Source organism: Amia ocellicauda, chromosome 9 (assembly GCF_036373705.1).
Source record: "Amia ocellicauda isolate fAmiCal2 chromosome 9, fAmiCal2.hap1, whole genome shotgun sequence".
Classification (NCBI taxonomy): Eukaryota; Metazoa; Chordata; class Actinopteri; order Amiiformes; family Amiidae; genus Amia; species Amia ocellicauda.
Genome location: NC_089858.1, coordinates 35,036,031 through 35,050,737, shown reverse-complemented (window position 1 = coordinate 35,050,737; position 14,707 = coordinate 35,036,031). Strand labels below are relative to the sequence as shown.

Here is a 14,707-nt window from a genome sequence, read left to right as displayed (position 1 = left end):
GATGTATAAGGAAAGCATCTTTGCACAGGATGTGTGGACAGGGAAAAAAAGAGAAGAATCCTGTTCATATACTCTCCCATGTTAGTGTTTTATATATTTTATTATTATTTATTTCTTAACAGACCCAGGGGGACTTGCTGTAGTTGCAGCCAATACGTTTCACCAAACATTACATGCAATTAAGTTCCATACACAGCAGGATCAGTACTACAGTAAACTACAGAGTGCGGGAGTGTGCAGATTACAGCTGCGGTGTGCTGCGCTGCGAGGCACAGCTCTCCAAGTGTTGGCATCAAGATCTCAGCCGTCTGCCACCTAACGCTCAGTGCCCAGCTGCACAAATGAGACGGCTCCCTCTTAGGTTTCTGCTCAAGTGTTCCTTGAGATGAGGGGTGTGTTGCACAAAGCACCTTAACGCACTCAATTCAGTTCCACGCCGTTCCCTAATTAGATTAATTAGGGAAAATGTGCTGTTTATTCAGAGCTGATGGTTGTTTTGAACTGCTGCTCACAGATGTGTGAGGGGCAGCGCAGGGATGTGACTGGAGATCACGGCCTCCTCACTATGCCGTGGCTGTATTCGTTGTTTGTTCCTGGTTTAGGTTTTGCTTTTTCGCAGGAGGCCCAGGATGTTGACCGTAATGGCGGCTGCTCCTCCATCCTGCCAGCACATCTTTCTGAAATTTGTGGTGGATCTATTCACAGAGCTCAACTTCAATGTGGGGGTGGAGAAAAAAAGAAAAGAAAACTGTCACATGTGCCCTTGAGTAATTCCTATGGACTCGGGTGTTATCGATGGAAATGTATTTATGTGCTTCTAATTTTTGCCTAATTAGCAACCAGTCAATAATGCTATTGCTCTCATATGTTACTCAAGAGTTACTGGGAATTACATATTACAGACACAGACACGGAGAGAGAGAGAGGAAGCCAGGGCTCTCTCTATTTATTTGTATTTGTTTTCCAAAGAGCAGGAAAGAAAGCTGCCCTCTCTCCGGGGGCCACTTTGAAGTGTTTGCTAAATGAATTCTGTGAGATGTCTGTCCGCGGTGATGAGTCTCTATACTTCATGATGTATCATAAATGTACCCGGGGAGTGTGTCATTAGACTGGATGGGTGTCTCTGGAGCGGGAGCTTTCACAGCCTCCAAATGAGGAGCCCCAGTGATTTATAGTTCATTTGTACACTTTTATTTTTTTACGTGAGAGAGTTGTTTTACTTAACTCTTACTGTTCCACAGTCTCTGTGCTCAGGCGCTTTTTCAGGGGCTTCTGTTTAGCGTCCTGCCATATTAAAATGAGCAGAATGATGGGGGGTGGGGGGTGACACGATGGAGAAGTCCCATTTTGTTTCACAGTACAGGGGTTGGGAATCGGATGGCCTCTTGCTGCAGGCTCTTGTAAAAGTGTGTACTGTGTGTAGCACAATGACAAAGTCACTTAATTTCCACAAGGCAAGCTGCTCCTATAACCTGTGCTTGTGTCTTATCCGCTTTGTGCTCATTGTCATCTCACACATGTTGAGTCCGTGCCAAAGCTGCTCATTGCTGTTGTGTGTGGCACCGCTCTGTGATTAATGATCAACACTTACTGACCTGTGAGGCGCTGCCACTCAAACTGTTGTGATCTGCAGCCCAGCCGGGTGTGCCGCCGTGCCCCGTGAGCTTGTTGGTCCATCCAGACCTTCGATCTGAAAACCTGGCATCGATCCCGCGCTCATCAACATGGGTATTATGAGACCACTGACTGGAAAGGCCATCGCTCCTGTTCATGACGGCAGCTGCCTCTGCTCCTGGTTTTTCTTCATAATGAGATGGCCCCGTCTTTCCTGATGTGCGGTGTGTTTTGCGGACCCAGGACTTGTGCCCATTCTTGGGTTAAACTTTGTGGCTGACATAATGAATTTCATTATGTTTTCACAAGGGCCTTCCCATAGGTGACGTGCAGGGACATCACGGGGGGGTTCGCCCTCTAGTTGCAAACCGCACAGAGTCAGAGCAGCATCCCTGACTGTGGTCACTATGAAGATGATCTCGACACCTATCTGAACACTTAGGGGAAGTGGCAGGAACTGACTCACTTTAAAATGATGATAGTTGGGATGTGTTTTCAAAGGAGACTGATTTTTTTAAACTTTTTTAACTCAAAAACTCTATGACGTGATAGTAGTTTTCCAGCTGAACTGCTCATGCAGTTGAGGGGGGGCAGACCAAGACTAGCTTAAGCAGTTTTTTAAATCGATTCCTCTAATTTAAAGGCTGTCCAAATAAAGAGAAAACGGTCTCCTCTGGGACGCATCTGAATATCAGTTAAGCTTGGCCTCTAATGCATAATTGACTGGGTTCACAGACCTCCATTAGCACTAGTCTAGAACTAAAATAACATTGAGTAGTCCATGACTCGTGCTAATAAGAACATAAGAACATAAGAAAGTTTACATACGAGAGGAGCCCATTCGACCCATCATGCTCGTTTGGTGTCCATTAATAACTAAGTGATCCAAGGATCCTATCCAGTCTATTTTTAAATGTTCCCAAATTTTCAGCTTCAACCACATCGCTGGGGAGTTTGTTCAGATTGTGATGCCTCTCTGTGTGAAGAAGTGTCTCCTGTTTTCTGTCTTGAATGCCTTGAAGCCCAATTTCCATTTGTGTCCCCGGGTGCGTGTGTCCCTGCTGATCTGGAAAAGCTCCTCTGGTTTGATGTGGTCGATGCCTTTCATGATTTCGAAGACTTGAATCAAGTCCCCACGTAGTCTCCTCTGTTCCCGGGTGAGAAGGTTCAGGTCCCTCAGTCTCTCAGTAGGACTTTCCCTTCAGACCTGGAATAAGTCTGGTTGCTCTCCTCTGAACTGCCTCTAGAGCAGCGATATCTTTCTTGAAGTGTGGAGCCCAGAACTGTCCACAGTATCCAGATGAGCTCTAACTAGTGCATTGTACAGTCTTAACATTACTGCCCTTGTTCTCAATTCTACACTTTTCACAATATACCCTAACATCCTGTTTCCCTTTTTTATTGCTTCCCCACATTGTTTGGATGGAGAAAGTGAGGAGTCCACATAGACTCCTAGGTCTTTCTCATGTGTTACTTCATCTAGTTCTATTCTTCCCATAGTGTAATTATAGTGGACATGTTTGTTACCTGCATGTAATACCTTGCACTTGTCCACATTGAATTTCATCTGCCAGGTGTCGGCCCACAACTGAATGTTATCTAAGTCCCTTTGAATAGCCTGTGCTGCCGAGATTGTATCTGCTGAGCCACCTATATTAGTATCATCTGCAAATCTGACAAGTTTGCTAACTATCCCTGAGTCCAGATCATTAATATAGATTAGAAACAGCAAAGGCTCTAGTACTGATCCCTGTGGAACTCCACTAACAACCTCCCTCCAGTTAGAAGCGACTCCTCTTATCGACACCCTCTGTTTCCTACACATCAACCAGTTCATAATCCATCTACTTACATTACCCTGAATGCCTACATCTTCCAATTTGAGGATCAGTCTTTGGTGTGGAACCTTATCAAAAGCTTTTTGAAAATCTAAGTATATCATATCATATGCTTTCACATGATCTACAGCTGCAGTTGAGTGTTAAAAAAATTTGAGTAGATTAGTAAGACATGATCTGCCTCATCAAAACCCATGCTGACTATCTCCAAGAATATGGTTTTCATTAAGATGCTCCTCTATTTTCTGTCTAATAATTTTTTCCAACATTTTACAGGTGATGCAGGTGAAACTGATCAGTCTGTAATTTCCTGGCTCAGTTTTGTCCCCTTTCTTGTGGATTGGTGTGACATTTGCTGTCTTCCAGTCAGTTGGCAAATCCCCTGTTCTAAGTGTCATTTGGAATATTTGAGTTAGTGGTCTATAAATAATTTCCCTCATTTCTTTAAGTACTGTTGGAAATATACCATCTGGCCCAGGTGATTTTTTGGTTTTTAATTCTGCTAGTCCCTTTAGTACCTCCTCCTCATTTATCCTGATCTCTCCTAGGATTTGCCTGGACTGATTGTTAACCTTTGACATGTTATCCGTTTTTTCTTTTGTAAAAACTTCTGTGAAAGTCATTTAGAACATTTGCCACATCTTGTTCATTTTCCAAGATACTTAAATTTTTACCCTTTATCTGTTTCACTTCCTCCTTTATTGACCTCTTTTGTAGTAATCTGAGTCTGTGAAACCAGCCCTAAGAGCTTTACTTGATTGAGCACAGCTACATTATTAGATTTAATTGGATAAGTGTATATTTAATGTGTAGTCTTTATTCACAATGTTGTGCTTGACAGACCTGTCGTGCTCTTGGATCATGTGGCGGTTGTAAGTGTTGTGGGGCTCGGGGTGAGAACCATGGTGTCGGTCAGAAGGTACTGATCCTACTGAACATACTGCCAGGGAAGGCTGCAGTTCACCCCTGAGGTCAGCTCTGGTTTAAAGGCACTATAAATCTCACCTGCAGGGTGCTATTTGGCACTGAATAGTCTAATCTTGGTGCAAGAGATCGAGAAGGATGAGCAAAGCAACGCAGGCCTTCTCTATTCTCTTGCACCAAGATTAGACTAAAACTGCTCATCCTTCTCAATTCTCTTGTGTTCCCTGCCCTGGGTTGCCACCCCTCACTGCCACTGCCCACGTCGGCTATTGTGATATGGCCGCCATCCATGTTTTTTGGGTGTGTTGTATTTGCCAGCAGGTCTTGCTGCGTCCCGTCCTCTGCTGGCGAGGAGCTTGTGCCTCTGGTTCTTCTTGACCTGCAACTCGATGCACAGCAGCCTGGGCCCGTTCTCCCCACAGCCCCTCTGGCTACGAAGCCATCGATATCTGCTTGCCCAGTGAGAGCCAGGCTCCCATAGGCTCCCCATCTCTGTGCACTGGGAGGCTCTGCCGCTGCTCGTCAGTCGTCCACAGGAGAGCCCATTTGCTGTGCATGATTGCTGAGGGTTAGAGCGCCTGTCTCCTGCCAGTCTCACTCTCACCCCACGCACTGCAGGTATGTGGTTTTGTTATTGCTGTCGTTGCCGTTGTTTCTCTTCTGTTCTCCGGTGCCTGTAGTTGGTGCTCGCTTATTAGAGATTAGGGGTTTTATCTCAGGCGAAGTTGTGGGAAAAGCTTCACTGGAATTTAGCTGGTGGAAAAGCTCAGGGGCGGGAGAAGGGTGTCTCTTGCGTGTCATCATTCATTTGAGCAGAGCTGAAATACTGCCTTAATATTTTTGTATTTAACAAGAGTCTATGACCTGTGTTGCCAATGTTACATCAGAGTTCATCTTTCAAATGTGATCAATTGAATTCCTTTTTTTTTCTTTCTAAGTTACGTGATTTAATTAACTTTTCAGAGCAGGGGGGAACTTACAGTTGCAGATTTGAAGAGTATTTTCAATTAGGGTGTCCTTGCGCTTGGGTATTTTTAGTCTTCGCAGAGAACCAATGGAAAGCCACTGAAGTGAAATCAAACGTTTCCATTCAGTTCTGTGCAGTCCTGGTTCTTTCTAGAGAGGTATGGAAAATATGTATGTCATTGTGTTTCTTTCTTGTACAGATGTTTCTGTGGATGAGCTGACAGATGGTAATGATTCCTCAGTGCACAGGATGATATTTGACATGTATGTGTTACAGTGAGGAAAATCAGCAAGGTGGTGAAGAAGCATTAAAATTCAGCAGTTTTTTATTTCCCAGAAGTAAATGATGAAGTGATTTAGACCTAAAACATCATTGCTTTAACAGCTCCATAATCGGATTCAGGAATCGCAATGATGAGCTCAGATCTGGAATTGAACCATTGATTTCTTCATTTTATGCACTGCGAGTCTCTAACTAGAAGCTCCTCTCTGTCTAAGTAATGTAATGAGAAGGGTTTATGCATGGAGGAGCATCCTTATGCTAAACACTGATGTATTTAATTGCAGCTTGTAAATTACTGAATTTTGCAAACAGATACTGGTGCGCACTTCACTGGAGCACAAGGGGAGGATTTCTGGGAGTCTGTTTTATTTCAGTATGAGCCTCGTCCCTGGGAGAGACGGGCTCTGGTGTATTTGCCTTTGTTTTTTGTTTGTTTATTGTAAAGTGCAACCCCAAACACAAGTGTTAAATTGCTTTCCTAAGTTTTGTCAAAAATGTAATCCAGCAAATAACTGAATGTTGCTTTTAATATTTATGAAATCATTCATTTAGGTACTTTTTGTATTCATAGTTATCCTCTCGGGGTATAATATGGTGTGAGATGAAGTATATAGGCCTTTTTTAAGTTTGGCAACAGTGTGAGTGTGTGTGTGTGTGTGTGTGTGTGTGTGTGTGTGTGTGTGTGTGTGTATGCACCATGAAACGACTATTATATTGTACCTTTGAGACACAAGGGTAAGACCTGATACTAGAACAAGGTGATAAAATGTCCCATTGGGCCATGCCCGTGTGTGTGTCTGCATTTCGGGGTGGCAGTGTGTCTGGGGTGGGCCTGCAGCACCAGTGTGGCTGTGAAAGAGCCGTTACTGACCATCGATTGAGCTGCCGGAGCTGATAATGGCACAGGCTGCCCAGTGAGTGTGAAGGACACTCATACGAAGGCAAGTAATTAAATTCCACAAAAAACAAAAGGCCGGCTAACGAGGAGCGAAGAGCGCTGTGCCACACTGTCCCCAATATAATATCTTTACTGCTGGCTCACAGGGCCAATCCGCACTTGAGCCACGTCTGTGAACCCAGCCAGGCAGGAAGTCTGCAATACAAATGCCAGCCAGTCCCCAGTGTTTATGCATTTATTATATATTATATAAATAAATGTTAGATTATAATATTTACAAATGAAATGTCCACCCTGTTTAATAAAACTCCTGATATTATGCTTGGGCTAGTATACTCCTCATCATTAATGTGAGGATGTTATATACCTTTGTTGATAATTATTAAATTTGCTCCATTTCTAGTGTATGTAAAGGACAGAGAAGACAATACTGTGAATAAATAATGGTTCAATAGTTGCGGTTTATTTTTAATTAATACTTGAGTATTTTTGTATGTATATTTTCTCCCACAAAAATGAACCACTGAGTAAATGTTGTAAGAATGTCATCCTTGTGATTCTTTCTAATTCAGTAATTAAATCGTGTGTGGGTTACCCTGACAGAATCCTGTTGAATGCAACACTATACAGTATTCGCCTCCTCATTAATATGCGGATGTTAAAACGCCTTCCTCAAGGAAACTGTTGACCTGCAGCTGAGAGACGCCAAAGTCCTGCCAGTGTCTTTTATAGCGTGTGCTCCTGTAACAAGATATTCACCCAAACTGTCTCTTTTTTAATGTAGTTATGTGAAAGAATGCGTAACGGTGCTGATAATGAATTGCTATCCTGTCTTCTTGCTTTAATTTTTTTTTCATATATTAGAATAAAACAATGCTCAATTACTCTGTTGTAGTGGGAGGGCAGCAGCCTCCCTCCCCATTTTTAATAATCTTTCCTGATTGAGTCCTTCCTGCTTAATTACCGAGACATTGATCTGTTGAGCACTGGCACTCCTGCTGAGCCCGAGCACTTTCCGCTTCCCTGTCTGTTTTGGTCACATTGCATTTGCATCTGTACACCCAACTGTTATAATAGCAGGGCTCTTGCTGTCCGCCAGTGTGATGTCAGGAAATTGAGCCAGCTCCCTGATTGCGCAGACAAATGCACATTACTGACGTATTCCCTTATTTTGAGTGTTTAATTACACTTTTGTAACATAATTGTCATGGTTTTGAATTATTCACTATATGCAAGCGCTTTGAGCAGGGCGATCGAGTAGCTTTGCCTTTGATTAATGTATTTTAACAAAAACAGCATGAATTATAGAAAAAACAAGAAATTTGTAGTCATGATAAGGGTCCTGAAAGACTAGAAAAGAAATGACACAGGGAAAGACATCACTTCACCGATTGACTATCTCTCTCTCTCCTGTTGATCCCGCCCATAGGATGGACCACGATGGACTGGTGGACAGGGGCATTGGAAATGGCCGCCGGCACTACGAGGAGGATGAGGGTGAGTCTGCGCTGACCGTGGCACGGCACTCCCGGTCTGAGAGCAGTCGGCCATCTCTTCAATGATCTGGGGGTGGTTTCTGTTGCTTGAAGCCCCTCTAGTAAATTACAAGTAAAAGTAAAATAAAACAAATCATACTGTAATGATTCAGGAAGGGTATGTCGTTATAATGCTCAGTTACTGTTTGGAGGGGAGGTTTGAGTGTGAGTGTGTGTGTGTGTGCGTGTGCGTGTGTGTGTTTGAGTGTTTGTGTATCCTGGAGCATGCCTTTTTGGTGCAGCACACACAAACGCATACACACACTCACACACACAGTCAAATCACTTGGATCACTTAGTTATTAATGGACACGATGTGTTGAATGGCCTCCTCACGTTTTGTAAACTTAAATCACACACACGCACACGCATCTGAACAGGAATCTTCACTTAATTCTCACAGCAAGGGAACATTAGGCTGGACCAGGAATCGAACAGCGGCTGTCCCACCGCAGGCAGACTGGTCACCGCTGGGGCTAAAAAAAAGCACAGATCCATTCTAGACTGAAATGCTCTATATTGCCAGTGTTTCCTGTCCCTGAAGCTGATTTTATGTATGTATGTATTAATTAATTCCTTCATTCATCATTAATTCATTCATTCATTAAAATTCCACTCCTAAAGCACAGATGTTGCAGGAGAATCAATGGCACAGTGCAGCTCATATTTGCCCACATAGTTTTCGGAACCAGTTCCCATGGTTGCTAAGCACCCCTGCAACACATTTCTCAAACATAGACTGCAGCCTGACAGCTCTTTGACAGGATTAAAAATATATTTGCTCTTCACCCTTTAAGCCCTTAAGCAAAGAAACGCCGCGGGACGATGTTGCTCCAGCATTTTTTCATCTTTCATCTTGCTGCTGGCAATTTTTTTAAATATTATTATTATTATTATTATTATTATTATTATTATTAGAGTTGTAAACTGAGCAAGCAGAAGTTCTGGTTCCCAGATGACTTCTGTGTTGAACCTAGTCTGAAGGGTGCGATGCACATACATTCTCGAGTCGCACTTCTGGGTGTGACATGATTGCAGGCGCCTCTTATTCAGCTCCCTGTGAAATAGGAGCTGCGCCTCGTTCAGTCCGCGAAGTGTTTATTAAAAACAAGCAGGAGCAGGACTTGTATCCTCAATGAGGAGCTTGAGCAACAATAGCCAGGGATTGTGTTGTCAATCAGAGGGTCAAGACACTCGCAGCTCCTGTCTGTGACGTGATCAATTTTTTTTTTAAGTAGCTTGTTCTGGATAATAGAGAGAGTGAGAGATAGAGATAGAGATAGAGAGGGGGAGAAGGAAAACAGACCAATACATAAACAAACAAGCAATCCCTTCTGAAGAGGCAGGGCTAATTATGAAGGAGATTGCTTTTGTGTTGTCAAGGGAGTTGAGAGTCTTTATTTTTTTAATCAATCGTTGGAGATGGATGCCAGCCCTTCAGGGTGGCGCGCTGAAAAAGATTAACCTATCGGCCACTAACCCTCTAGAAACTGCGCTGCTGGAAATGTGTAGTGTCTTCAATTTCATGTCATGTTTAGTTCCCACTGAATAAACGTGGCTGGACATACAGTACGCACTTACTCTAATGGGTCTGTGTAGTTTCTGTGTACTGTCGGTCCCCGTTTCTGTGCCTGTAAGAGCTAGGGCCAGCAGACTCGGAATGGCAATATCTTCCCCAGCTGCAGGGGCGTTCATTACCTGTTCGGCAGCTGTTGCCGGGCTGCCGTTATGATATCGCTGTGCTTCGTGTGCTTTGAAAAGCGGACGAGGCGGCGGATGGAGGCTGCATGCCCTCTGGCGCTGGAACTGTACACCCTGTTCCTGCTACAACACAGATCACAATGATTTTTGCTCCACAGCCACAGATTGATTTCTTATCAAGCTCGTGTGTGGTTAGGCGATATGAAGGATGCAGAATGACAAACAAACCATAACCCAGTTAAATTTTGTAGGCGCATTTATGATTATGCTGACACTGGACATGGGGCGCATTTGAAGCCCGAGGCCCAGGAATTCACATTACCCATGCTGTTCAGACAGTGCCAGCCAGTGACTTTAACACAGCAGAATGTTTCAATTCTAAAGCAATATGTTTGCAGCACACGTTGTACTCAGCACAGACAGAAATTGGGGAATTGTGTCATTTTGCTTTTCCCACAGCAACACATGCATTTTAAATTAATTATTGCAAACCTGCTCCCATTAGAGGACATCATGTAATTTCACATTGGGGGGGGTTACAATTGTATTTCAGTTTCCTTCCATATGCAATGAAGCAGATTAATTCATTTATGATTACTAAATTATTATCATATGATTATAATGGTGTGTGTGTGTGTGTGTGTGTGTGTGTGTGTGTGTGTGTGTGTGTGTGTGTGTGTGTGTGTGTGTGTGTGTATATATATATATATATATATATATATATATATATATATATATATATATATAAGAGCTATATGGAAGGCTTGTGTGTAGCTGTGAGTTGCACATGCTATACTATTGTACTCCCTCAGCCCAATCCCCCTGCCACCCCTCTATGTTTTCTGGAGTGATCCTTCTGTTGAGCCCTCTGTGCTGGGATAGGGTCTGTCTCCACAGCCTGGGGCTCGGGACAGTCACACACTATGCTGTCTCCCTCTCTCTCACACACACACAGACGCACACACTAGGTCACTCGATATTCCACTCTGGCAGTGCTGACCTCCTCTCCAGCTGCCAACCCTCCATTGCCCAGTGCCTCCTGTATGAGACGATCTTTTTTTCATACTTTAATGTACTGGTGCTGTTACTAAATGCATTCCCTGCCAGTCCACCTTACTCTGTGCTTTTCTAACAGTTTGCACCATGTGATAAACTGTTGGCTTTACAGTAGTTGTAACAGAGCTTTTTAATTATGTATATACAAATACCCTAATGTGTCTCTCAGGAATAGTGCGTCAAGTAGCATGAGTCCTGAGAGACCCCATTCTGGCTCAGAGAGGCCTTTAAGCACAGTGGTGAGTCATGAAAAAAAAATCATCTGAGCTAAAGAAAACATGGAAATTATTATACAGGGCCCAGGCGATTGTTTAATTGATCCTTTACAGCACATTCACTGTGCAGCCCCTGATGTCTGTGGTTGGTAGCTTTGACTCTCCCAGTTGGCCATTGCTGGACAATGATCTATGACCGCACTGTCTTCATCTTTCTGCTGTTTCAATCCATGTGTGTTTTGCTCTGCCCCGCCTTTCCTGAAGACCACCACTCCATCTACATCGGCGTGCCCGTGCCGCGTGGTTACCGGCGGAAGCGGCGGCGCAGGAGGTCCACATCGAGCCGCGACAACGTGGAGGTCGAGCGGGGGAGACGCTACGAGCATGAGAGGCACGACCGCTCTGACACCGACGAGGGAGGGCTGGGTCGCCACGACAGCCTGGCCGCCGCTGACATCAACCGCACCAGTGAGTCGCAGCGCCCCCCGCAGCCTCGGGGTTACATTACACACAGTAACATTGCATTAGGGTGTTGCATTACACACACACACACACTCATATACACACACACACACTTCACTGGATTCAGCTGGTCACCGGCTTAGGTGGACCAGTTAGATTCCCCCCAAGGTGTTGAAAAACATCTATACAACATATTGCTAGCATGGGAGTTGGGCACCTTGATTATACATTAATAATAATAATAATAATAATAATAATAATAATAATAGGTTATTTTGAGGAATATAAACATTACTTCAGCAGATATGTTCATTCCTGGTCCTGGGGGGCCACAGGGTCTGCAGGACCTCGCTGCACTGTAGCTCCGGACATCACTGATTTCATACAGCCGCAAAATTAGCATCCTTTCCAGGCCCTCAGACAGTGACGATTGATTGACTTCTGTGGTGCGGAAAAAAAACACATTGAGTAGTTATTCTGTTTTGGTGCTGGAGGAGTAAATAATAAATAAATAAATAAATAAATAATAATTAATGAGAAATCATTTAAGCTTCAGTGCCTTCGAGTCATTCCTAACGACATAATACTCCACTCTGGGGTGCTGACGCAGCGCAGAATACTACAGGAGAATATTGACGCATTTTTGGGTAATACTTCAAAACCAAGGCACTTCCCTGTGTGTTGGGTATTACCTTTTAATAAACCCACTGCACTCTGTAAACTTCATAAGCAGATTAGCAGAGTTACTTCAAAAGCTGCTGCGCTGCTGCCTGTCTTATTGATTAACCCCATATCGGCCTGCTGCACCGGACACTCGGCCCGTGCACCATAGTCTACTTAATGTTGGATTGGATATTTGTATTTATATATTTATTTATTTGTATGTATGCATTTTATTTATTTATTTATAGCTTCTTGATTTTATGTAAATTCAGGAGCGCAAGAATGCAGTGCTATTGAGCAAACTGGGCATCTTCATCCCAACTCCCATATATAGCGCCATATATAGGAGGGGGATGCTGAAAGCAGCTGCTTACCCTTCGTTCTTGAGCGACACGTTTGCACCTCGATACAGAACCTGAAAACCCGGGGAAGCCATTTCATGGTTGTGGTTATGGTGATGGTGGGGTGGGGTGTGCGTTATTGCTGAAGCTACGGTCCCAATGGGTGTCCCTGACAGAGAGGGGCGTGGCTGCAGCTGAAGCCCCGGCACTGTGCTCAGCCTCCCCGCAGCAGCATTGTGAGTCTGTCCAGAGAGCCGCCCTGCCCCGCGCCTGCCCCGCCGAGCTCTCCGCTCTGCTAATCCCTGCGCGGGAGCGGGTGGGAGGGAGGGAGGAGCTGGCTGAGGGTGGCTGGGGGGGGACTCAGTGAAGAGGCCGTGCTCAGTCAAGTCTCACCTCTCACTAGTCCTGCGCAGGTTGTGTTAAAAAGGCTGCTCTGCTCTGACTGAGTGTGAGTTGGGGGAGCTGCGAGGAGGAAAGGAACAGTGCATGCTGCCAGCCTGGTAATCCTCTACCCCCACCCTCCCTTTGCTACCCCCACGGTTACCCACAGCAGCTTTTATCGCCAAGGCAGGGGCACAGCGCAGGGCCCCGGGCAGGATGCTGGGCTCCCCAGACTCGCAGATCCAGCTGGAATTAGAAGATGGCATGGCGACCCGTGGCACGGCAGGTAACGCAGCCGGGCACAGGGGGGCGTTTGCAGTTTGCACCACACGGCCAGGCCGGGCCGGGAGGGCAGGCACTCGCCGCTTCCAGCCAGGAGCACTTTGACCCGGAAGTAAATTTAAGCTGTGGCCGCCACACTAACTCTGCTGGTCTTTGATTTTTTTTATTATGATCATTATTCATATTTCAACAGGGAGAGGACAAGACGACCACAGTTGTTTGTGCCACAGTTTTTTTCATTTATTTTTAAATAGTTTTTCTTCCTCATTATTATTCAATTTCAGATGCATTGATAGCATTCATGCCTGATAGAAGTGTTGTACGCAGTGAACACACACCCTGCCTGAAGAGGTTGTTAATATTATTGTCATTTTTGTTATTGTTGTGTTCTTTTGTGGCCAGAGCATTTGTTTCAGAGAGCTGTGTTGCCCTGGCACAAAGGCGCAGCTCATGTTTTAAGGCTGGTGTTCGTGTTCTTTTTTTATATTATTATTTGCATGTGATAATTGCTACTTGGTTATAATAGGGTTATTTCATCTCCTGCCTCTTTTGTTTCTTTGGAGGAAAGAGGCATTAGCATTTCAGAGCAGTGTTGTGTAATTAAGACATTTCCACCGTAACACTCTCATAGTTTCACAAATAGGCTGTCTGAACCCGTTGCCCTGTACCATGTAATTGCCTGTTGTCTTTACTGACTGCTGACAGGCTGATATTAAGAAGTAATTGCGTGTTGACAGCTGATGTTAATATCTAGGTTGTGAACAGTTGTGTACAATTTTTGTAATTTTGTTTTTTTATTCTGCTATAGACATATTAAAATAATATAAATGGTAAAACTTTAAGTAGCATGGCATCTCAATGGCCTTTTTAGTATTATTCACAAGAAAAACTAGTGTATTGATCCATTTGTTTAAGCTTGTGAGGGATTAATTTGATATATATATAATTGTAATTATAGTGATTATGATGATGAGTTTGGTTGCTAGAGTAGGTGTTTCTTACCTCCCTGCCTGTAAGAGCCTCTTCCACACTCCGGTTATGCCTGGCTGAGAGTGCGTACAGTGTCTTTCTGGTGCTGCGGTGCGTGGCCTGGCTCCTTGTGTGAATGATGGCAAGCTCTCAGGGGGCGGTTTACTCTGTGTGCCTTTCACAGTGGATTACACCTGCACTCGGTCCTCATCTTCACAGGTAGTTTCCTCTCTGCCGCTCGCAGCCCACGCGGGACGGGAAGCTGAAATAACTGAATTATTTGTCCTGCGATGTGCTGTTGAGGCTCGGGGGGGTGTAGTGGGCACAGGTGTGTGTGTCTTTCACTCCAGTGTGTTAGAGAATATTTACATGCCCACACTCCAGGCCCAACTCTCACCCATCAGCTAAATCTCGAATCATCCATTCGTTTACTGTACATGCACGCCCTGCCGCTGACAAAGACACCATTAGCATCAGAGAAATCCCTGACTCACAACCTTCGCTCTGAATGCATGTAATGCAACAAACAGACAGACAGACAGTGGGTGAAACAGGCAGACGTGCAGTAGAGGTCAGATT

General features: G+C 44.5%; 1 protein-coding gene across 1 annotated transcript in view; it reads left to right on the top strand.

Moving 5' to 3' along the window:
* Window positions 1-7,953: 7,953 nt before the first annotated feature.
* The window catches only part of slc4a5a (solute carrier family 4 member 5a), a 33,932-nt gene continuing 27,178 nt past the window's right edge, over window positions 7,954-14,707 (top strand). Inside the window, exons 1-2 of the mRNA XM_066714231.1 lie at window positions 7,954-8,020; window positions 11,295-11,498. Coding sequence (XP_066570328.1) covers window positions 7,954-8,020; window positions 11,295-11,498 — 271 coding nt within the window. The remainder of the gene's footprint in view (window positions 8,021-11,294; window positions 11,499-14,707) is intronic.